Source organism: Haliaeetus albicilla, chromosome 27, assembly GCF_947461875.1.
Source record: "Haliaeetus albicilla chromosome 27, bHalAlb1.1, whole genome shotgun sequence".
Lineage (NCBI taxonomy): Eukaryota > Metazoa > Chordata > Aves > Accipitriformes > Accipitridae > Haliaeetus > Haliaeetus albicilla.
The window spans coordinates 21,196,455-21,220,583 of NC_091509.1; the positions used below are offsets into that span (position 1 = coordinate 21,196,455).

General features: G+C 39.1%; 1 protein-coding gene across 5 annotated transcripts in view; it reads right to left on the minus strand.

Moving 5' to 3' along the window:
- Positions 1–24,129, minus strand: part of AFF4 (ALF transcription elongation factor 4) — a 55,950-nt gene that overhangs the window by 12,082 nt on the left and 19,739 nt on the right. For 2 of the 5 annotated variants that reach the window (XM_069772829.1, XM_069772827.1), the window contains 13 exons: positions 23,610–23,736; positions 20,798–21,589; positions 19,383–19,427; positions 18,338–18,424; positions 13,012–13,048; positions 10,642–10,690; positions 9,255–9,275; positions 8,642–8,696; positions 7,624–7,661; positions 7,097–7,259; positions 5,616–6,533; positions 3,220–3,308; positions 1,819–2,056 (listed from right to left, as the gene is read on the minus strand). In XM_069772829.1, the coding sequence (XP_069628930.1) occupies positions 1,819–2,056; positions 3,220–3,308; positions 5,616–6,533; positions 7,097–7,259; positions 7,624–7,661; positions 8,642–8,696; positions 9,255–9,275; positions 10,642–10,690; positions 13,012–13,048; positions 18,338–18,424; positions 19,383–19,427; positions 20,798–21,589; positions 23,610–23,732 (2,655 nt within the window). In that variant the 5' untranslated portion in view covers positions 23,733–23,736. Of the gene's footprint in view, positions 1–1,818; positions 2,057–3,219; positions 3,309–5,615; positions 6,534–7,096; positions 7,260–7,623; positions 7,662–8,641; positions 8,697–9,254; positions 9,276–10,641; positions 10,691–13,011; positions 13,049–18,337; positions 18,425–19,382; positions 19,428–20,797; positions 21,590–23,609; positions 23,737–24,129 lie in introns of those variants that run through there. The other 3 variants (XM_069772831.1, XM_069772828.1, XM_069772830.1) reach the window with 2 other exon arrangements.

Sequence of the window (24,129 nt, forward strand, 5' to 3'; positions counted from 1 at the left end):
CTAACAAAGAGATGATGAATATTTTTATGATTTCTCATTTCTATCAATAATACACTCTGCTGAATGTCTTTGCCTTGGTGGAAAAAAAAAAAAAATTGGACGGATAAGCATCATCTTCAGGGAGAAAAGTTAGCGGTCTTCACAACACACTGTCCTTGCTCCTCTGTCCCAGCTCGACATGACACTTCAGGCTAAAGACTGGACACTAGAAACATTCTGTGAATCCTAAGCGAATCCATTTTTAGCAGCTAAAAAGTTTAAAACAACTCCCCAGCTTCATATGTGTTTTCTGCTCTCTTGATTTATCATGATCAAAGGCCATCTATACAGATGTATTTCATAACCTACATTTATCAGATTATTGCTAACCAGAAGGATCCTGGAGCTGCAAGGCACCAGATTTGCACAGCAACATACTATCTACCATTGTAACGTAGAAACAATAACAAAACATGCAGTGCAATGCAGGAAGAGTATATGCTACTTTAAGAAAGGCATGACTAAGCATATCTGAAGTATAAAATGATAAACATCTCACAAATTAACAACTGGCTTAGGGACGTTTCTATACTGATGAATAAAGAAAGGGCAAAGCCTCAGCCTGTAAGGTAAATTCACTATCTATAGTACCTGGAAGTGTTTTACACAGCCACGGATATACGCAACCCTGCCAGGCTTCTAAAATCTCACGGTATTAGCATCTGAAGTAATACAGCGTGTCACCCAGTTCAGTTGTTCATGAACTCCACCCTGATGACTAAGTTACTTTCTGCCATCGCTAATGTCTGTTTGCTGCTTTACTCCTCCCCAAATCAACTATCTTTCTGGAACATTTTCAGACTTTGCTTCTAAGCTTTTCAGAGACTACAAATCCAACTACTGAGGTTTAGCAGCTCCTCAAACTACTGGAGCTTCCACAGCCTCTCGGAGGCTTTGGGGCTTTGCTGCAGAGAGCGCGGAGACAGCCGCGCCAGCACCTGCAGCACACATTGGAATCGCAAAGACAAAGGTGAAATCCCCCCCAGTTAAACGTACTACCCTCAAGATTTGGCTATACAACAGAAACTGCTCATCACAGGTATTCAACAACATACTCTCAGATGTCCTCACAGGCTAATTTCTGTCCAGTAATACACATTTCTATACTGATGAAAAAGCATATTAAAATTTAGTGACCTAAGAGTACAATTTTCCTATAATATTTTTAAATTCCATCACATCTAAGTATCTTCCTAAATTAAATCTCTTAAAAAACATTTTCTGCACCATCTTTATAACCATGTTTTCTCCACTCTAACCACAGAGAGTGCTGTACATTCCCGAGCTGGAGTTAAAATAATCTTTCTGCGGTCCTACAATGTCATTAAATGAGAGCTATAGTTCCGCACCCTAGCACCGAGCGTGGGCCAAGCTCCTGCTCTCCTTAAAAATCAGGACAAGATCTGTATCTGCTCTGACGAGACAAGAGTAACCTCATTGTTCCATTTACTGTTGTGGAAACAGCTTTCTAGTGATATTTCTTATGAACAAATTAAACAATAAATAAGCATCATCAGTAATCAGAAGATGACTAAACACATTTCACTGATTAACATAAGAATTTGGGAGGAATAAGCATTAGTATTCCATGATCTCTCCCAAGTTGTTTTCTAATTTATAGACACCCAAGGTACTTAAGCACCATGACATGAAACAATGCATATCTAAAACTAGTTACATTTTAACTTGAACTGCCAATTATTGTTTAGATCACACTGAGCATGTCAAACTGCAAAGCAAAGAAACAGGCTTAAGGCATTTACAGAATAAGCCCTTTACCTTGGTTTCTTTAGCACTGCTAGAACCCTTCCCCTCCGTCTTCTTTTGTTTAGAAGATGAGCTGCTTTTAGTGCCACCACTACTCTCCTTGCTAAGGTTGCTGCTGGACTTTAAGGATGATGACTGACTGACCGTCCTCTTCCGGGACCCGTGTTCTTGCTTGGAATCTTTCTGCAGGACTGGGGCAGCAGGAGACGGCAGTAAATCCTTCTCTTTAACAGCACTTGGCTTTGAAGACCTGGACAAAATGAACAAATTCAGGTTTTGTGCTTCTTTCCTTAAAAAAACAAAACCCCAAAAAACCCCAAAACCCAACACCACAACACTTTAAAAAAAATTTTTAAATAATAAAAAAAAAATTTTTTTTAAACAAACAAGATTTTTTATTGTTAGACCTAGCAAACCAGATATGGAGGAAAAGAAAGAGAATAATCATCTGGTGAATAGGTTTCTACGAAGCCAGATTAAACTCGTTTTCACCATTTTATTTGTTCTGACCTGAAAACACAGCAGACAAGTTCTAACCATAAAACCACATCCCTACAACAGTTCTTAAAAAAACACCCTAAACACTTACAACACAAGAAACTAATGCCAATGTTAGCGCCAGCCTGTCTGTTGCAGACTAGTCAGCCTAACAGCTCAGAAAAAAGATGGTCCAGATAAATATTCTCTGGAACCCAGGAAACTGGAAAGCCTTCTCAGTGTAGCCTTTCAGTACACTCTTACCTGGGCTGCTGAGGACTACTGTTGGCTATTCCTGGCTTCCCATAATAATTATTTCTACAAAGTATTTTTATAAAATCATATAGTTTCATTTAAATTAAATGTCCTTCAGACAACTGCACTGACGATCAAGCAAATATCAGAAATAACAGGTAAAAAAGCATAGTCAAGCTAGAAATGCACCCGTTCATTCTATATCTGTTTCCTAACAAATAGTAAGACACTGTTTAATTCAGAATGGGCAAAAAAGATTTCTAGCATCCAACGTACTGCAGCTTCTCACGTATTTGTAATTTGGCAGTTACTCACTATATAGAAATATTTTCCATGACATAATTATACAAGTTTTGGTATAATTTTTTTGCGAAAAACCAGGAAACACATATTCCACAATACACCAACCCTTCACATGAGGGATTACCTTACTTCTGTTAAGTAAAACAATTGTCCTTGGCCAATGTTTTTGGTTACGGAAATTAATTTCCACCAACTACCAGCAGAAACTCTGAAGTAAATCTGTCTGAAGGGTAAGAAACAATGAAATTGTACCCAGTGATTAATAATGAAGAAACACTTTGTTGGGGGTGGGGAGGAAAAGAGGGGGGAAGACAGCCACCCATCTTCTCCTTGATCACCTTGAGCCTTCAATGTTGAAAACATAGCCAAGATACTCACTCCCTACTGCTAGAAGTCTTGTGTCCTGATGGAGCTTTTTCTTCCAGTTTTGTTTTCTTGCTTTCACTGGCTCTGTTTTCATCCTCATTCTGAATAAAGCAAACAAGAAACATCCAGGCAAACATCCACATTTACAGCTTCACTGGGAGTGGCAAACGTTCCACATTAAGAGACTTAATTTAGCAGGCATTTTGCAGTGTACAGAATAAGATATATACAGACCACAAAAACATGCCCTACAACATCTAGCCCATATCAAATATTTGACCAGACCCTGATATTGGAACATAACGAAAACCAAAGTCTGGCTTCTAAATTACCAACCTGCATAAAAGAAGTAGCAGCTAAGTTGTTCGTTTTAGCACAAACATATTATCACCATGAAACACTGGAAAAATCTGCTAAAGGCTTCACTAAGAGATCAGGAGACAGATTTTATGTTGTGGAGCCTAACATAGGTTAGGCCACAGTGAATGTCAGGAAAAGGTAAAAGTCTTACAGCCTATTACAGTAAGCTCAGAGACTTGAAGACTAGACTTTTATATAAATTTAATCCTAAAGTCAAAGGGTCTTGAAGGTAAATTTCTAAGCTGTCTTCAGCAAGCACTGGAAGTATCAATACAGTGAATAAAATGGAAAAGAGGGCCTCACAGAAGAAGTCATCTGGAAACATAACCCAGGTTCAAACCCAAAAGGTTTCATTTTTGTTACACCAATGCTGCAACCCTGAGCCTTATCATCAAGGAAACACATGAGCAAACAAAGTGTAGAAATCAAGTGGTGGCAGCTGCACACCGAGCACTCACAAACCTAAAAACTGGATGGGTGGGGGGAAAGGGTGGGGTTTTCTTTAGTTGCCTCAAACAGGCTTGCATCTTCTCTAGCATGCACCAGTAAGCATCAGAGTAATCTGAGGATTCAAAACCATTAACAACCAGACTATTTGCTGAGATAAAGCCTAAATTTAATTGATCTTGCCAAAGCTTTTTGGTTTAGGTGTAAGAGCACAAATCTTTAATGCTGTAACTCCAAATGTGTACTGGTCAAAGAAATAAAAGTCAGTGTATTCAGAGCCATTGCAAGCATGAGTGCAATCCCATGAACATTAGGAATCATACAGTAACACTTGCAAAAAATAATTAATCACTGTACTGGTCAGAGTTATTCCTGTTTTACAAAGAAAGCTCATACTTTCTCACTTCATTTCCTTACCCAGAGAAAACAGGAATCTTAGTTAGGAACAGTACAGGAGAAACCTCTGTTGGCAGTTACATGTCAAGTGTCCTAGATGACACTAATTTCAGCAAGTGATCAAGTTTACTTAGGTTGCTCAGTAGGAAAACTGGTTTAACTGAAATTATCTACCTCTGGAAAGTCAAATGACTCTCTGGATGATATCATATAAACCTTTGATTTCCACATGTCAACAAAGTCTTACAACCACTGCCAAATCCCTGTCAAAATGAAATTTTCAGAATGAAGTCCAGAGTAGCATGGCAATTTTTGAATCCCTGGACCAGGACTTCACAGTCCTAACTTCACAGAAACCAGAAATTTATAAAAACTCATTGGATCACTGAGTTCATCTGACAGCTACAGGTTTGCTCTTTATACAGACTATGTTCTCAGGTTTCTAAAAGCAGTTTAAAATTACACCACCAACTACTTCTTACCATTCCCCTCTCCAAGAGTATTACTTCTATTCAGCTCCCCCACCGATTCCTGTCTATTTTACTGCCCCCAGGCATTTCAACTATAAATAAAAATCATGGAAGATGAAATGCTTTTTCAGGAAAGATTAAATAGCATTATGGAGAGATCCCTCTGCTCCCAGTAAAGCAGCACCCCTGAGATTATGGTTTCTGCTGCTGCCATGCCCCAGGCCCATCCTTTGTCCTGGCAATATGTAATTGCATGATTCACTGGTTCAAGGAGCTGATCCAGCTGAAAACTGGCTCCCTCCCCCCCCGTTTTTTTTTTAGGTTTTTTTTTTGGCCAGGTGAATTTTCCATTGAATCAGCTGCCTGACCTGGGCTGCAGCGCAATAAGGGCTGCTGCCAGATCAAGCGGAGGCATGAGAGGGCAGGATGCACTACTCAGAGGTACAGAAGCTGCACTACCTCCACGAGCTCTAGCTACAGTGCTAACACTCCTACTGGTGCAACCTTCTCCCTTCCCCTCTTTGCTAAAAAAGAAAATCCCAGTAGTCCCTACTATAACAGCACAGGGATGATCAATGTGTTCTGCATAAAACAGCTAGCCAAGGTCATCTCCTAAATTGCTCAGAGTCACTACATTGAGGTATGATCTGGGCTGCTGGGCTACACGCTTGACACCAGTAGCAATCCACTATGGGGCTGAAGTAACAGGTAAATCTCTCGCTACAAAATTATCACCTGCTTATGTTTCCTTTTGCCTTTTGTGGAACTTTTGTCAGACGGCTGCTTCTGGGATTCTCTCGCGTGCTTCTCTGGCACGTTTTTCTTTTCCACTTTGGGTGCATCAGCATCCTTGTAAGGCTTCCCTGGTATTCTTGATAAGAGGCTCAGGTCAATCTTCACAATAAGTGGGTACCTTTCATCAGGATCACTGAGTGGTGAAAGAAGCTCTTTCTCTTCCATAGGAGAGAAAATTCTTTGCCGAAAAAAGCCGTCATCCTCCTCCATGGAAGATTTAACAGGAGTCCTATTGCTCTCAGAGTATTTGGGTGTTTGTGATGAAGGAGGCAGGCTCTCATTTTCATCTGAATCAGAGGATGAGGTATCTGTTTCTATGAATTCCCTGGATTTCTGGGCAGATTTGCTTGAAGCCTTGTATTTCTTTTTCTCTGTTGTAGGCCGAGGGGAAGATTTGGGCTCTTTCTTTATATTGGGTTTTCTGGAGCCCTTTGTGGCTGCCTTATGCCTGTTTGAAGGTATATTTGTTGCCATGTCTACTGGGGTTTCACTTTCTATTTTGAGACCTCCTCTAGGCTCTTCAATAGATGTCTTTTCTGCTTTCTTGGGCTGCTTTTTACCTACAGTCCTCCTCTGTGTTGAGCTGTCACTTTGGGCAGGTGATTTCTGCCTGCCGCGACTGCTCTCCGAGCCCTTTTGGGTGGGTTTGGAATCTCGCCCCGGTGTAGAAGAAATCGAATCCTTGGATCCACTTTGATCAGTGTACCCGCTCCCTGTCCCCTGATCCCGTCCCTCTTTTTTGTAGCCTTGGGACGATGGGATATTGCTGTCCACAGAAGAAGCTGGTGACACTTTATGTGAATTAACTTTGTTCAACCAGTTATCCAGTTGCCACTTGTTTGTTGGTGGTGGCTCTGGCTAAAAACAAATAAAAAAACAGCATTAGAAAAAATATTTCACATTTCTTCCATCTTTTCCATGGGACAGCTGTATTATGCTGCATGCCAAAGCAAGAGGCACACCAAAAAACCTGTGATAAATAACAAATGAAAAATAGGTCGATGAATACAGGTACAAATAACAGCTCTCATTTTTCCTTCACCTGGAGCAGCTGCTATCAACAGGCAATATTTGCTGCCATAGCTTTCCAGGCTAAAAGCCTGCAGTTTTTTAAGGTACTGTTACTGCATCTAACTTCCGCTCTCCAACAGGTAAAAGTGGTACCAAGTGGTAAAAACTTACTCCAAAGTGCAAAAATCACCTCAAATTCAAACATCAAATACATGCTTATATAGAGAATTGTTACCATATCCAATTACAGGTACTTCAGCAAAAGAATAGTCCGTCTTGAAAATGATCCCGTGTTTGTCAGTCTATTATTTTCTTTTTTTAAAGAGTTTAAGAATTAATCTTTTCTGCTTTTAAAACTCAGGATTAATGCCAAGCTAATGAAGACAGCCCAAATACATGTCAGATCCTACCTCAGGGGATGCACTCTGTGATGGTTCATTAGCTTCACTATCACTGGAACTGCTTTCACTTTCAGAGTCAGACCCTGAACTGCTTTCAGATCCACTATGGCTGCTTGAGTCATCCCTTGAATTATCTGCTCCTTCACTGTTATGCTGTGAAGGTTCAGAATTACTGAAAACAAAAATGAGGAAAAATCAACAAACACTCCCAAGGCACAAACATAGCCTAAAAGTCCTTTCATTAGAAAGAATAAAATGTAATATTTTAATTAACATTTACTAGAAAATTCAACATAATTGAACAGTTCACCCCAGAACCAAACAACAGCCTTTGTTTCCGACCCCCTTCCCAAAGTGGTTAGCTTAATTTATGGGATATATGCTATTTAATCACTGATTAAATTCTAATCACCTTTTGCTTTAACACAAGACAAAAGACAAACATGAATTTTAAAAATAAGATCAAGTCAAGAGTGCTGACTGGGCTGCATATCACCACTCTGCTTTTTATGCTGCAATCTACCAGGAATGCCTACCTTCCAGGTGTGCTCCTTGGCACTGTCTTATCGCAGTCCTGCAATTAAGAAAAAAAGCATGAAGCTTCTAGAAGTTACTTTAGGATTGTATATACAATTAAGTTGCAAAGCATCAATTTAGAGCCTTTAAATTTTTTAAATTATTTAGCCTGAAGAGCATCTTAATTCAGTACTTGAAACAGTTTAAATAAGCATTTTCCTTATACAGAAAGAAAAAGTTATTTTCTCCAAGTTTTCACCACAAATCTATTATCTGAGTCCTACATATTCTGACTACAGTTCTAAGAGTTCCTATTTCCAGCACTCACTGATGCCATGTTTCCATCTTTTTGAAACAGATGATTCAACATTTTACAATGCTATTCTTGAGATGGCCAGAGTACTAGGAGTTAACCAACTACATGTACTATCTCAAAGTTTTCCACATGAACAAAATCAAGCACTAGAACTGGGAACAGGAAGAAAAGAAACAAGAGAGGAATGTGATTACTGCTGCGTAGCACAGACTCTACAAGTATTTTTAATTTAGCATGCTAAATGCCATTTCTGGCAGAAGCTGCACAAAGTTAATATTGACAAAGAGGAAAAAAGAGACTTTTCAATAAAAATAAAGGTGCTGCTATACTGCCAGTTACAGATATAGTATCCCCTATCATCCCAAACACAGTCCCAAGCTACTAAATGGCAGAACATGAAGGGTTCTATCTTTAAATGGTGGGCCTTTACATATGTTTTAAAGTACACTATTGCTATTTTATGTTCAGAGAAAGCCCATTCGAAATCAGTAAAACAAGATTTTCTAGATAAAAGCATACTGTTTTCACAAAACAGATAATTTTCCCCAAGTTTACATTTAGGAATACCTGAGGTTTGTCTAAAAACATTGATTTGATTTTTGTTTCTTAATCATAAATCTCCTCTTAAGCTGCTCATTTTGCTGTTGGAATATTGAACACTGCTGCAGTACTGAACCATGAATGCATTTTTTTTTTCTGAAACTCTGATTGAATGAACATACCTGCTCTCCATCGCTGTCTTCGCTACTGCTAAGTTTTAAGTCATCTTTCAACATACTAAGTAAAAGGGAGAAAGTGAGACAAGTTTTTCCACGTACTTTAATTACTTTCAAAGCATTCTTCTATATTTCAACATGCTATTGTTTATACTACGAAGTAGGCTGCGTGGGTGATATCCACAAGATGCCATTCTAACACTTAATGTTTAAGAATCATGAGTTAAGTCATTCTTTAGAGAAGAATAAGGATTCTAGTGCTTTGACTCCCCAGTTCACTGTTAAATTTAGAAAGGAAATTTGACACAATTTACTAATGTGGGAGGAGCTAACTTGTGTATGTTCAAATTCTTATACACAATGGCCAAGAATACTGTTTTAAATAGAATCAAGAAAGCTAACACTAGTGGCTGTTTCCTGTCTCGTGGCAACAGTGCAACTGTTCTAAGCCATAGTTATTTTATTATTATACAAAGCCATAATTATTTATGGTAGTCATACATACACACACTATTTCACAATACTGAAAATATGTGAACACACTGAAAACATATAGCAGCGTACAAGGCCTTTGTGCTTATTGAAAAACATCTTTGATTACAGAAATAAAACATCTTACTCTGTCTGGTTCGATTCACATCTGGAGAAAGAAAATGAGAAAGGATTAAAAGTCTAATACTTCTGAGTTTCACAGTATAGCTGTTCTACTGATGATCTGAAAAGAAACACCAGGCTCTAGGATCTAGTTCCTGAAATATTTTTCATTGCTATCCTTTCACAAAAGATGCATTTATCTCCTTTTTAAAGTTTTTTTGACCAGATCAGACTTTTTTTTAAAATGATTTAAAACCGTATTGTCACAGTAAACATCATCTCAACTTTCTTCCTATGCATCCCAGTTCAACTCATGTCCAATGCTACCTCCTCTTCTTAGATGTTCTCACATTCCCCAGCTATCGGAAATAGCTATTGGAAATTGCACAGTTCCACCTTAGTGGTCTATACTGCTATGACAAAAGCAAAGCCAAATGGTGAACTTCTATTTCTACCACTTGTTGAACTGGCTGCATATGAGCATCTTCTTAAACTACATGTTTTTGGGAAACTGGCTGTAAGTGTACAATAATTGAGGGGGGGTTCTTTTTGTTCTATTCCCTTCCCATAGGTCATGTGCTTTTTAATCTTGCCAATACTGTAACATGTGCACAGACCAACAGAAGAACTAGACTTCATTTTGTGATTGCATTACAACAAATGTTAACTTAGAATAACAAGTTTTCAGAATCTACAACCACTTTCATTAAACACACAATCAGCTGGTAAACCTTTATTTTCACGGACGTATTAGTTTGGATACAGTCTTTTAACAGCACATAATTGATATTCAGGTATGAGAAAGGTGGACTACAGTCATCTAGAATATTCCAATTGCTTTATATTTTTTCTCCCAGTTGCATGATTGACAAAGTAAAATGTTGGGTTGGTGTGCATAACTAATAGAAATGTTTGCCAGTCAGTTAAGAGGCTGAGTAGAATGAACTTAACTGGATCCCAAACATAGTTTTCTATCTCCTCCAATACAAAACAGTTCCCCATCCTGTCTATTTGTGCAACTGCTACAAGCTGCTTCCAGCTGACAGCTCTGCAATGCACGCGTTTGCTAAGTCCCGTTTCATCTTGCCCCTTCTTATCTGCTGATACCTTTCTAGTTCACAAGCCAATTCCAAGGTCTAAACTCTTGCACACCCATCCTGACAACTGACAAGAAAACAGGGAAATGGAAAGGCAGCACAGTGTATTTGTTATTCATTCCAATGTGCTGTATTTGGTCTGCTGTCCTAGAAAATAGCTGCTTAAAGATGATCCCCTTCTTCTGCCAGTCAAGGAGAAGTATGCTAAAAGAGTCTGTGCAAGAACTGACACATTCTAGTAAAAGAAACAGCTATTTTCCAAATCTCTTAAAAGTAGACTATTGTTTGAAAAATGTTTTCTCAACAGCTACTTACGATTTGGATTGATGACCATTGGATGTTTTTGATGAAGGATTATATCGTTCTAGAAGAAGAGAAAAGAAATGCACAGTTGAAAACTCAGCCAGCAAAATAAGTCACTCCCAAGTGGCCAGAAGTACACACTCTTGGATGAACCAGCAATGGCTGCGTAGACAGGAAGACCTAACAACTAGCTGACGTGAGGTACAATCTCCCACAGACTGAAGTGAGCGGATGCAGAGACAAAATACTAAATACAGCGAGTAATTTAATGTATCGGGCCTGCGTGGCAGGTTTTGGTAGCGGGGGGGGCTACAGGGGTGGCTTCTGCGAGAAGCTGCCAGAAGCTTCCCCTACAGCCGATAGAGCCAAGGCCAGACGGCTCCGAGACGGACCCGCCGCTGGCCAAGGCCGAGCCCAGCAGCAACGGCGGTAGCGCCTCTGAGATAACAGATTTAAGAACGGGGGGGAAAAAGTTGCCGGGGCATAGAATCTGCAGCCGGAGAGAATATGTGAAAGAACTCTGCAGACCCCAAGGTCAGTGAAGGAGGAGGTGCTCCAGGCACCGGAGCAGGCATTCCCCTGCAGCCCGTGATGAAGACCACGGTGAGGCAGGCTGTCCCCCTGCAGCCCAGGGAGGCCCACGGTGGAGCAGATATCCACCTGCAGCCCGGGGACGACCCCACGGTGGAGCAGGGGCCAAGTGCGGAGTCCTCCTCCCCTTGAGGAAGGTGTGAGGAACCGACCCCAGTCCCCACTCCCCGTCCCCCTGCGCTGCTTGGCAGGGAGCAGGTGAAGAATTCGGGAGTGAAGCTGTGCCCGGGAAGAAGGAAGGGGTGGGGGAAGGTGTTTTAAGATTTGGTTTTATTTCTCATTACCCTACTCTGGTTTGATTGGCAATAAACTAAGTTAATTCTCCCCAAGTTGAGTCTGTTTTGCCCGTGATGGTCATTGGTGAGTGATCTCTCCCTGTCCTTATCTCGACCCGAGAGCCTTTCATTTTATTTTCCCTCCTCTGTCCAGTTGAGGAGTGATGGAGCGGCTTTGGTGGGCACCTGGTGTCCAGCCAGGGTCAACCCACCTCATTTAATTAAAAAAAAAAAAAAAATCTAGAAAATTATTTAAATCATTGCTGTCTAAACAAACACACACTTAATTTGTTATTAATGGTGTGAAAAACTGTTTTGTTCCTATCAAGATTAATCTATTGCCTTCTATATGTAGGATACAGGATATAAATCAGCCTGTCAAGCTCTGACTTCTTTCAGCATCCCTACTTAGCTTTTCAGCAGATGAGCAATGTTTAGATCCAGAAATCAAACTCAGAAACCAAATCTTACACTAGGAATACATACTGATATAATCTGCTTTTCAGTCTCGGAGTGGGGGGTTCCTTCCCTTTTCTTTAGTTCTGGCAAATTGCATAGTTCAACAGAAACAATAACTGAGGCTGTTAAAAGTTTCCAGAAAATTCAAACAGGAGTTAAAAACTGGTTCTGTGTTTTGACTAACCTTGCCTCTCTATTCACACACCTGAAGATCAGTTGCTCCTATAACGTAAGTCAATGGTTTAGCATTATGGAATTAAGTTTCAATTTGTTTCCTTAATTCCCCACTGCACCAGGTGTTTAGATTAAGCTGCTTGTGAATATCTAAGAATAAACTATTCTTCTTTTACTATTTAATCTGTTTAATCACTTCAAGAGGGAGCAGAAAGAGTTTTGGAATGTAACAGCACAACTCTAATTCAATTTTACCTGGTATGTTACCTGTGCTAAACTATTAATTTCAGTAATATTCAAAACAATGTTACAGTTAAAGAGAAATAAAAGCTGCTTTTATCTAAATCCTGAAAATGCATTCTGGGACGAGAAATTAAAGGATATTACTATGAATATTACTATGTGAGTTCTTGACCAGATCTCTAATTTTAAAATGACAAAGTGAAAACTAACAGTGAAACTGCAATGTTCTTTTTCTATTGAAATATAAGCATAAGACTATTTTGGTTTCTAGTGTGTCCCCAGCAGTGAGTTGAATTTTTTAAAGGTGTTTTGTTTTAGTACTCAGCTATCTTCAATCAGATCAACCGTGAAGGCATTTTTTCAAGAATTAGAAACCGTGACAATTTTTTTTTTTTTTCCCCTAAAAGATAGTAACAACCTTGACAACTTAGTCTTAACTTTCTAGATCTCAATAAAAAATGCAAAAGAAAATCAAGCAATTGTTTTACAGATTAAAACTTGAGAAAGTACAGAAATCTTAACTTAGACTCCATCCTATGACCAGTCTGGAAAATCTCATTCTCTAAAAAACGTGACATACTAAGAATACCGAATAACAACAAAAAACCTAAACATATTACAGGAAGTTTAATATACTTACTCTGTTCTCCAGTGCCAAAACTGGACTGTTGAGACTCCTAAGGGAATAAAAGATCACAAATGTTTTTTTCACTAAGAATTTTAGCATATCAAAAAACATGCTTTAAGCAAGGTATTCTTTCCACTTAAAGGATGGCATCTGACCTCTAAAAAAGGAAAAAAAAGCCTAACAGCAAAAGAGAAAGAGTGATTCTTTATCTGGGCCCCAGCTCCTCTCACCAGCTATAACGGCACAGCCAGCACTCTCCTCTTCCCGAGCTCAGCATTCCCACTTGCTTGGTTTTAAGGAAGGCCATGTGCAGTTGTACCACGTGATAGCTGGAACTCCAAAATCCCTAAGCAACTTCCATAAATCCTATCTTCGTGTATGTTTAGCATGGAGAGGAATCATTCAGTATGTTTTTCTTTATCTTCCCTATACATGGAAAAGCTGTGCTGCTAGTTTTATGTATTTTCATTCAAATTCTTTTCTCAGCATTTTTCTTTTTCAGGCACATACAGCATCGTGGTGGACAAGCAATAAGTATAGTAACAACCTATCACCAAAAAAAAAAAAAAAAAAAAAAAAATCTCAGCTACAGAGGAGCCTAAGAGACAATGAAACTTAAAGTCTGAACAGCTCTGCACACTCTGCCCAAAACCCTGTTCTCGCAGTGGCTCCACGCGAGTCCCTGGGAAATGCAGCCAGGCACAGCTGGCCAACACATGATTCCTTCTCCCCAAGGGCCAGATCTTCACGTAATCAGACAATTCACTTGTATAAAAGCCAATGAACAATGATAGCAACTTCCTTTGATACATAATGAATCTGTTACCTATAAATCTAGGCGTGAAAGATGAAGCCTTGCGAATTTTAGCACTTGTATGATCTTCAGTATTGCCATTCCAGAAAACCCAGTTCTGACTCCCAAGACACAGCAGATTATAATTTTTTTTGAAATCCTAAAATACTGTTTTAACAAACAAATATGCAGAGGCTACCGAGTTACCGAAAACCTACTTCTAGGCTAGGGTGCCATTTTAAAATAGGACCTTCCTGACCTCATTTTAAAATGAGGACAAATGCTGGCTCCATAAATAAAAACTGAAAATATTTGACTCAATTCATAAAGTTATATACACAAATTTTACTTAAGTGCTCTGGCAACGGCAGACCAGAATTACAATTCAACAATGAATTCCGGGGTTTTTTTGGTATACCCATGGACCAGTGTTCCCAAACAGCCAAGTCACTAAGGTGCAGCAGTTATATACACAATTTATAGAATTTAGTTTTTTAAACACACAAAAGCTTTACAGAGCAAAGTGCACTTGGATATTTCTAATTTCCCTGAACTTTTTATTTCAAAAGTGAAAACAGTTGCAATAATGCATTGAACACATATTTTGTTGATCGGGAACTTGATAAGGAACTTTCCTTGTAAGGTGTTTCAAAAGCCTCTAATCTTTATTAATTGAAAGAAAGGAAGGGACAATAAAAATAACATTAAACTATGTTTAAAGTGCAAAGCAAAGATGGAGAGAAGCCTCGTGACTTCAACAGACGGCAGCAGCTACACTTCCTTCAGAATAAAAACTGATTTTTATCTTTTACGTAGGTACAAGGAGTGCAAGTGTGACTCCCTGATTGCCTTTTTCCACTGTCAGCTCAGACAAGTTGGCTAACTGTAAGTCAAAAAAGAAATAAAGACCACACAGTAATCAAACACCACATCTACAGAGCAACTGCACTGGGGTGAGCACAAGATGAGGAACTGGTACTCGTTCTTACCAATGCCCGTATCAAAAATTCTGCAGAAAGCACCTGCCTAATTGCTCACTTTAATCAACTTCCTATTTCTAAGGATAGTGCAGTCTTCCAGTTACATGCACTTTAATGAGGTGTTATGTTTAAGTGTGCAACTTTTTCCAACTCTCTTGCCACCTATTTTGTCTTTAAATACATATATCTTTAAGAAACTCAGAGACTAAAAAAAAAAAAAAGCTATACTTTCAACACCAAAGTTATTTACAGCGGTATCTTCTAAAGGTCTACTTCAGAAAGAAGAAATTAAAAACAACTTAAAGGAAGGAAACCCTTTTAACCAAAGTGTAATAGACTGCTGAGGTTAGATAGTGAAGACACTTAAGCAGGAAACAAAATCGCAGCTTGTACTCAAACACAAGAACTATGGAGAGAGAAACACTCTCCAGCTGGATAGAACAGCAGTTGGGTACCGAATTCTCATTTGTAGGTTACCAGCTTGGCTGTGGTCCCAGCTGTGGTGAATGGGACCCATTTCCATTTAATGTTTGAAATCTCAGGTCAGATCTCATTTATGTTTCTCAGAAGAAAGTTTCTGTATTACAGCCGAAGAAGGGACCCGACTGCTGGCCTTCTTGGTAACTCCAGCACAGGGCAGACACTGAACAAACCTGGAGACAGAATCCACCTCTTCAGAGATGCCTTGAGGTCACTGCAGAGGTATGCAGGTACAAAAACTGCCAATGCTTTCACATTGCTTTGAAATGAAAAACTTCCACCCTCTAAGAAACTGCTGGGGTTTTTAATATATTTTACAAACATGCCAGTATTTTTGGAGTTTTTGACTGTGAGCCCATGGCTTTAAAAAAGTTATACAGGATAAAATTATAGTGTTAGGTCATTGGATAACAGTTTTTATCAAGACTTCGGAATCTACTTTTTTTTCACAGCATTCATAAAACCTTCCCTGACCTATTTTCATGAAGTTTTATCATCTGATTCAAAGACTTCCTGGTAATTATTAGATATATTTATAGTAACATAGAGAGGCCCCTGGGTCAGGAGTTTGTGTCCCTTCAAGCTACTCACTGTCTACACATAGGGAAAATCATCTTATCCCAACAGTCTTACAAATAAAACTGACACGTCCATCAAAGGAAGCTTAATTTTATGTGTGCAGGCAAAACATACCAAACTTCTGCACACAAGAGGAATGCTGTGAAGCACTGCAGCATATTACGTATAAATAAATTGAGCACAGTATTAAAGAGAACAAGCTTTCCTCGAACAGTACTGCTTGATTAAAGTAAACCACTGTTTTGTTTTGCTTTCTGAATTCTGCTCTGGGTCCAGACTGCACAAGCCTGTGGCTCACTAACTTGCTGGAATTCTGCGAAGAACCTGCTGCCAAGAACGACAGAGGGGCGAAGGCAGAGGAAATTATAGGCTTTGGATGCAGAGAGAGAATTTGACAAAGTTCCATGGCTAAGATGTGCAGCCACAAAATAAAAAAGCTGGCAAAAAGTCAAAAGACTCAGAGCAGCCATAAATGGAATTTTTTGCAAACTGAGTGAAGAAACACAATCCAGGTTGATAGGTTCAAAATACCACAAGCTACCTTTTTTTTCAAACATCAACAAGACTGTGCAATCTTACGTAGTTTCTCTCTGCGTCACAGAGACACCTATATCTCTGCACACTTCCTTTCTTCCCAAATTGAGTCAAATATCAGAGCAACACAGAAACAAGTGGTTCTAGCAATGCCACAATCAAGTGTGCTCAAAAGTGTGTGAAGGGAAAACATCTCCCCAAAGGTTCAGGGATAAGTATTCAAAGCAGCGGAGTAAGTACCTTTGTTGATGAGGAAAGGTGTGGAATTTCTTTCTTTACAATAAAAGGTAAGAACTATTTCCAAGTTCACAGTTTTATATAACACAGCAAATAAACCTTGACTAAAAGTAATATATGCAAGATTAATATTGATCTAATGTTAAGAAAACAGACAACAAGATTTATTTCTAGCTATGCCTTCAAAAGTAAAGCTGAGAACCATATAGTATATTCTGCATTTTTAGCTCACTGGAGAGAAGCAAGCAAGACTCAGAGAGACAGGAACACGCAACGCAGAGGGCGATGAAAATAGGACTGCCCATAGCTCTGGGATATTTAGCCAGTATGAGAACCCTAACCATTTAACTTCACACCAGCCTGTGGGAGTTTTGTGGATGTGCACTTACAACATGGGACCTGGAACCTTTGGCCAAAAGAAGGTGATGTCAAAGCACTCACATAAGACAATCAGTTTAGACAGATTAGGGACTTCAGTGAGAAAATCTCAAAATACTTCACTGAACTGTTCTGTTTTGGGGAGCAATTTGGATCAAACAGGAAATTGATAGCAGCAAGCGGTGCTCTAGAACAGCAGTCTGGTCAGAAAAAGTGTAGTCTTAATTATTATGAAGGTAACTTTTACAAGACTAACAGAACAATTTCTTCACTCTGAAGTTATGCCAGATTAGGGGTGGAGTACCCCAATCCATTTCAGAGGTATGTTGAGTCTGGAGAAAAATTATATTGTCAAGTTAAATCTTTTACTGGTAATCAGTAGATACAGGAAACAAAACATGAATTCTTGAATGAGTCAGCTATCGCAAGCTGAACTGTACTTGCTGAAGTTGCTACCCACAGCTATCTACCCTGCCTATCTCCACCCTGCCTACCCATCAGCTTCCAAGATCTTGAGATTGCAGAGCTGTATTTCAAGGCAAACAATCACCAGTGTCAGTTTGCCTTAAAACCCTGCAGCTGGGGCTGCCAGATCCAGCCTCGGGGGACGGAGCAAGCAGCTGAGAGCAAGAGAACTCCTTCCTCAGAGGTGTCAGTTCAAGCAGGTCTCCTGGAAACGTGCCCTGGGCTGTCAACAGCAGCAAAGAGTGACTGATTTTTCTTTAGAATTAATAGCTTAAACACTTCAGTAGTTATTAAGTACATGGGAGGTTAGGAAGAGGATCTTTCAGAACAAGTGATCTGAATATTTCTTTAGCAAAACATCTGACTTTAAAACTGATTTAATTTTTTTGTAATTGAAAATGTAAGATCTAATAGAACTATTAATGGACTTCAAAATTATCAGAAAAATTCAGTTTATGCAGAAAAGTATATTAAATTTCTTAGCATTTACCAGCCAGCCTCCATGACTTTGCTAGATGGAGGTAAACACAACATTTGCTTGGTTCTACACAAAATGGTGCAAAGCATTTCCCTAACAGGGGAAAAAGGTTCAATGGCATTTTCAAGCTTCAGAAGTATCCTGAAGAAGGTTTGAGTTTATGAAACAAAAATTAAAAAGTAAAAGGAAAGTTATATTATAGACATCTTTGCAGACTGCAGTGTGTGGGTAAACCAGAGGAAAAATGATGACATTCTTTGTAAGGCTACTGCTGACAAATGTTTTTGTGAAGCAAGATAGATACTGAAACAATCCCAGAACTACACAGAATTGAATTTAAAAGAGTTCCAAAATCCTGATCTTTAATAGGAGTTACTCCTTCAACAGCACTCAGTATTTGACTACAGCACTGACCTTTGTTGGAAAAGGAAATTTTGATGGTTCAGTTTTACATGGTGTATGAATAGCAGTCAGTGGAGGAGGCCAAGAATGGGTCATCTCCTACAACCAGAACAAAAAAGGAAAGCTATTAACAAAATTAAAGCAAAGATTTCAAGTTACAGTCTTATTCAAATGGTAACCCTGTCTCTCAGTTTTCAGTTCACTGTCCACACTTCGCTAAGCTTTATATTCAAATCTTAATTTCCCAAATGTGTAACAAAGATTTTGCACTGAAACCTAAATCTTAAATTGTTACCCATGAGAACAGATAGTTAAGACATAGTAACAAGCAGAAAGGCATAAATCAATAGAATTGGTTGGCCTGAACATAAACTGAAGTAGAAGTCAGAGTCTGATCATTTCAGCCTGTGAAGAGCACATGTAGGATACAGGGGTAGAAAGAAGAATCCTAGGAAAGGGAAGCCTATGAAGTTCAAGGAAAAAAGGGGAAAATCAAATGCCTGAAGCTGGAAAGAAAGTGCTTTGCATTCTCTCAGAGCATCTCCAAGGATGATGGAGTACTGAAGGTCAGAGCAAATGGTAAGCCATGGAAATGCTCAAGGGGAATCTGAGGATTCTTTTGTCTTAGTAGACATATGACCAGGGGATCACATCAGGTAAAAAGACTTGAGAAAATAACCTAGGTAGAAGAGAAGGGAAAGTTCTGCTGTGGGATAGCAAAAAAATTACTATAATCTAAAAAGATATCAGAATGTGAGGACTGTATTTTGGTGGAAGAAAAGGGTAATTCTGGTTAGGTTAACAGGGAGGGGGCCTAGAACAGCAATGCAGTGAGGATATCCAGGAGATGATGTGCACACCCAGCAACGCCCAGTGCCCAGCTCTGCTTCCAGTTTTCCCTGGTCTACCTGTGCTGGAGGAGTAATTGAAGAGCCCTCCTGTAATAACTTGCAGCCAAGTCAATTTAGAAGACACTAAGCAACTGCAGAGTACTTTCCACCTCCTTAGTAATGTTTGTATTTTCAACAGGTTATGAACAAAAGCACAGAGAACTTACTTTTAGAATTTCATCCACGCAGCTCACATCACCAGATGCTGATGCCTACAAATCAAAACTCAAGATTAACGTCTCCTACAGCAAATTTTCCTTAAAAGATCCCGGGGGCTAGAAACAGTTAAAAATAAACTTCAGTCCTTATCATGATTCACATGGACTCGATATAGATACAAACAGACCTTGCTAATTCTTTTAATCAACATTAATTTTAATATCAGATAGATCCATATTTTTATGGTATGAGTCACATCCAGTTATGAAAAGCAAATACATGAGATCTATAAAACTGCAACAATAATCTCTTACTTTTCACTTGACAGTTAAAGTGATCATAGGCAGTCAGTGATATTAAAAACTTCTAGAGAGAAAGGAAAGAGAATCATAGCTTTCAATCATTTCCTGGAAGAAGCCACTGGATAATATCTGAATTCAAATGCATGACTGTGAATGCACAGTAATGACAAACTGCATTATGAAATAAAACATACATTAAGCATGAATCCAGAAACAGCAATAATTATGGAACTATTAATCTTCTCCATTCCTGACCGCTACAAGCAGAAAGGAAGCAAAGCTACTATATGATTCACTGCATCAGCATGTCAAGTCTTCACAAATGAGAAAATAATTTATTTTCGAACTCCCTTACCTGTGCCCTGGATCTTATTTTGCTATTCATTGAAATCCCAGGAACAAATGCTTTTCTCTAGCTACGACAATTCAAGCAATTAAATAGGAAATGTAATGACATTTTATTATTAAGAAAGGCACTCTCCTTGTAAGGGAGCTGTAGTCAGAGTCTGTGCCTTAACCATTCAAGATTTACCAAACTACTAAAAAGCTGTTAACCCAATAGTATTTTGTATCCAGCATACCTGATAAAAGTTCTGAACCCTGTTCAATTTGGTGTGCTTTAGGGTTAGCTTATTTTCCCCAGGTGAAGGTATAATAATCACATCCAGTAATTGCTACACACTTCAAAAGAAAGTGTGATATATGCAGATGGTATCACTCGTCTAAGACAACATGGCCCCCAGTAATGACAATGTATGTATAGCTTGTCAAAATATTTGTGAATATCCTACTACTTCACTAACTTCTGACTACAGAAATACTCTATGAAAATTAGTCTCTCTGGGTTAAGTTAGCCTATCTGAATGTCTCAGCCTTTATTTAAAGAAGATCACAGTATCCACATGGAAGAAGCAGAAGATAAAAAATAACTACTTTTGTACATTCCCCATCTGAAATACAGGTCTTCACTGCGTAAGTTTAAGATGCTTTGTGTAACAAAAAAACACAGTGTTTACTAAAAACTAAATTTCGGTTATGTAGATTGGGATTTTAAACAAGCTGGAAAATCCCAGCCCAAAGGGACTTATATTTAAGGAGCCAGGAAACAGACAGCAACTTACATCTAGTGGTTGAGAAGGTATTTTCAGCTTGGTTAGATGTGCTTTGCTGCTAGGCTTCAACTCATTCACGCTGCTGCCATGAGTCTGACTACTGTAGTGTTCAGAAGATAACTTTGGTTCCATGGATTCCTGTCCATCCATTGGCCTTACGTACGCAGTGGGTTTCTGTAACATTGAACTGGACTTGGACATTAGTGAAGGTGGAAAAGACTGATTAGAGTGTTGTCCACTTGAAAACGAGGGTACACGGGAGGGAGAGTCCCAGTTGGCATCAGGATCCCGGGGAGATTTTGAACGTTGATGTTCTTTGCTGTGGTGATCATTTCCATGAGATCTCGAATGGCTGGAGCTCAATGAAGAAACAGCAGATGGTTTTCCAGGACTGGAAGAACGGGGTTTGGAGTGTTCGGACCCATGTTGGCTTTTTTTGCGGCTGCTGCTGCTACTGTATGAGTCACGGTCATGCCTCTGGCCGCTACTGCTAGTGTTATTGCCACTGCCACGCTGACTACTATGTCCGCTCTGTAAACCTGAGGACCGTTTCTGAGATTGCGAGGAAGTGCTAGGTGCTGGTCCTACAGGAGTCCATTTGCTGCTCTGATGTGAGCTGGTATTATGTCTCTGATCACCAAAGAAACTTTGGTTTGATTTTTCATCTGGTGTTGATGGTACGGTTGGTTTGGGAATTCCAACAAGCTTTTGTAGCGATCTATCTCCTATAAGATCCTTCATTTCATCATAATTACCAAGCATGCTCTGAATACGACTAGACAATTTGTCTTCTTTGCTGGTCTGTGAAAATAATTTGAAAAATAAGGCTTTAAAAATCACAACTTCACTTTCAGCTAATTGACTTGACAACTACTGCAGTTCTGAATTTCAGGGCTAAGATCGTGGCTAACATCCATGTCTTTTTTGCCACTGTTTCCAATTCCCAATTTTAGTTCTTAAAGCAGTAATTTAACCCCTAAAGCATAAGGAAAAGATGTATTTCAGCAGCAGGAACAGCTGAAACAGCACTAATCAGTGCTTCAAATAATGCATTGGTGAGTTGGATGCAAGTTTAAAAATTGTAGATGCCTACTGTCACCTTAAAGACTCTCACCTTTAAAGACTATTTCTCTAATACAGAATGTAATAGTCCTAAAAAGTTTTAATTAACAGTAAAATAAAATCAGCTTAACCTTCCCACTGCATGTAATTTTTAATTGGTATTTATGCCAGCATAATTCTTTTTGCCAACAAGATTATATATAAGAAAAGGTTTGTTCTTACATAACCAGTTTGTTTTCCAATCAGGTATACTGTACCATTACTCATGCATCCCAAGCAGCTTTAGTTAACTTCATACATGTGAGATTTGGTTATCAAGCCCAGTAGAGTGATGGGAGGACAGGAATAAAAAAAAAAAAACCCACCATCTCTCAACTTTCCTCCTGCAGGAGGACTGTTTTCAGTCACAATGTTTTACTTCTTGCAAACCAGCTGAAATTGTGATAAGGGAATGGGTTTGCTTTCAAAGCGAGCTTTGAGCTACATAATGAAAACCTTAAATTGTACTTTCTTAGCTCTCCCAAAATTAGGCTATTTTTTCCAGTTCTGTTCAGCAAATCTACATGGAAACCTAGCACAGGTTTAAAGCTGTACGAGACTAAAACAAACTAAAAAATCAGATACAAATAATTGGCATACTAGTTAAAACTGATAATTCTATCATATCAAGCATTTCAGCATTTAAAATTAACCTCCTATTTAAACATTCTCTTTCTGAACTTACCCAGGTCTGGATTACACTGATTGAAGGTTAGAAAGTTTAGCAACAGGCTAAAGCACCCAAAAAAGGCAATTTGGTATGTGCCAGCAGCTAAGCACCATGCAGCCGCTCGCTCACTCCCCCTGCCCCCGCAGTGGGATAGGGGGAGCATTAAAAAAAACCCCAAACAAACAAAAAGGTAAAATTCATGGGTTGAGATAAAGACAGTTTAATAGGACAGAAAAGGAAGAAAATAGTAATAATTATAAGAATAATAAAATGACAATACTAATAATAAAAGAATTAGAATATATAAAACAAGTGACGCACAATGCAATTGCTCACCACTCGCCGACCGATGTGCAGTTAGTCCCCAAGCAGCGATCTGCCCCTCCTGGCCAACTTCCCCCAGTTTACACACTGGGCATGACGTGGCATGGTATGGAATACCCCTTTTGGCCAGTTTGGGTCAGCTGTCCTGGATGTATCCCCTCCCAATTTCTTGTGCCCCCTCCCAGTTTCTTGTGCCCCTCCAGCCTTCTTGCTGGCTGGGCATGAGAAGCTGAAGAGTCCTTGACTTAGTATAAGCACTGCTTAGCAACAACTGAAAACATCAGTGTGTTATCAGCGTTATTCTCATACTGAATCCAAAACACAACACTATTCCAGCTACTAGGAAGAAAATTAACTCTATCCCAGCCAAAACCAGGACAGCATGACACAATGGACAGTTTAGTTGTTTCAAGTCACTGTAGCAAAAGCAGAAGAAAGCCAAAAAACTTCATGATTTTATTACCCCTTTTCTCACTCCCTGCAAAGCAGCCCCTCCCTTAATATATAAAGGATTATATATCCCCTTATAGTAATAAGCATTATTATAAATCTGCCAGTAGAGCTGGTTAGTAACTGTCCATCCTTATTTTCAAGCCCTGCTTAAATACTTGGTTAGCATAAGAGCTGTGGATTTAAAAAGAATGCAGATAAAAAGAAATTTAAAATATGAATTTGCATATGACTTCTGCTATAAAAACTGCATTTGTAAGAACTGCATAAACTCACAACTTTGTACGGTTCAGCAAAGAGAGGAGAATTAGGTGGAAAGGCTTCTTCACCCTGTTGAATTTCTTGATTTCGCCTTTCCCTTTCTTTCATACGCAGCACATTCCGGTCTTCACGGTTCATGTTGCTATGAACAAAAAAAAAAATTTCTGATCACAGAAGGAAATGAGGAGGGATGCAAGTGCACACAGCTCCTGTACCTGTTTTGCCAAAAGAATGATCTCAGTTACGAAGCCCCTACTGACCACAGCTCCTCAAAACTGAAAAGATGTTTGCCCAATTTAAGACACCTCACACTTTGAAGAGCTGTAACCCACAGTCTACAGCTACCTTCTGTTTCTAACAGGGAAAGTTTCTGCAGTAATAAAAAAAAATGAAAAAATCCACAAAGTCCTCAGGCAAGTAACTATGTTAAACCATTTCACCTGCTTGAATCATTTAGCTATTTCAACCCACGCTGTACATCTCCCATTCATTTCCAAAATACTTTTTCTCCTCCACATCCCCCAAATGTTCTGCA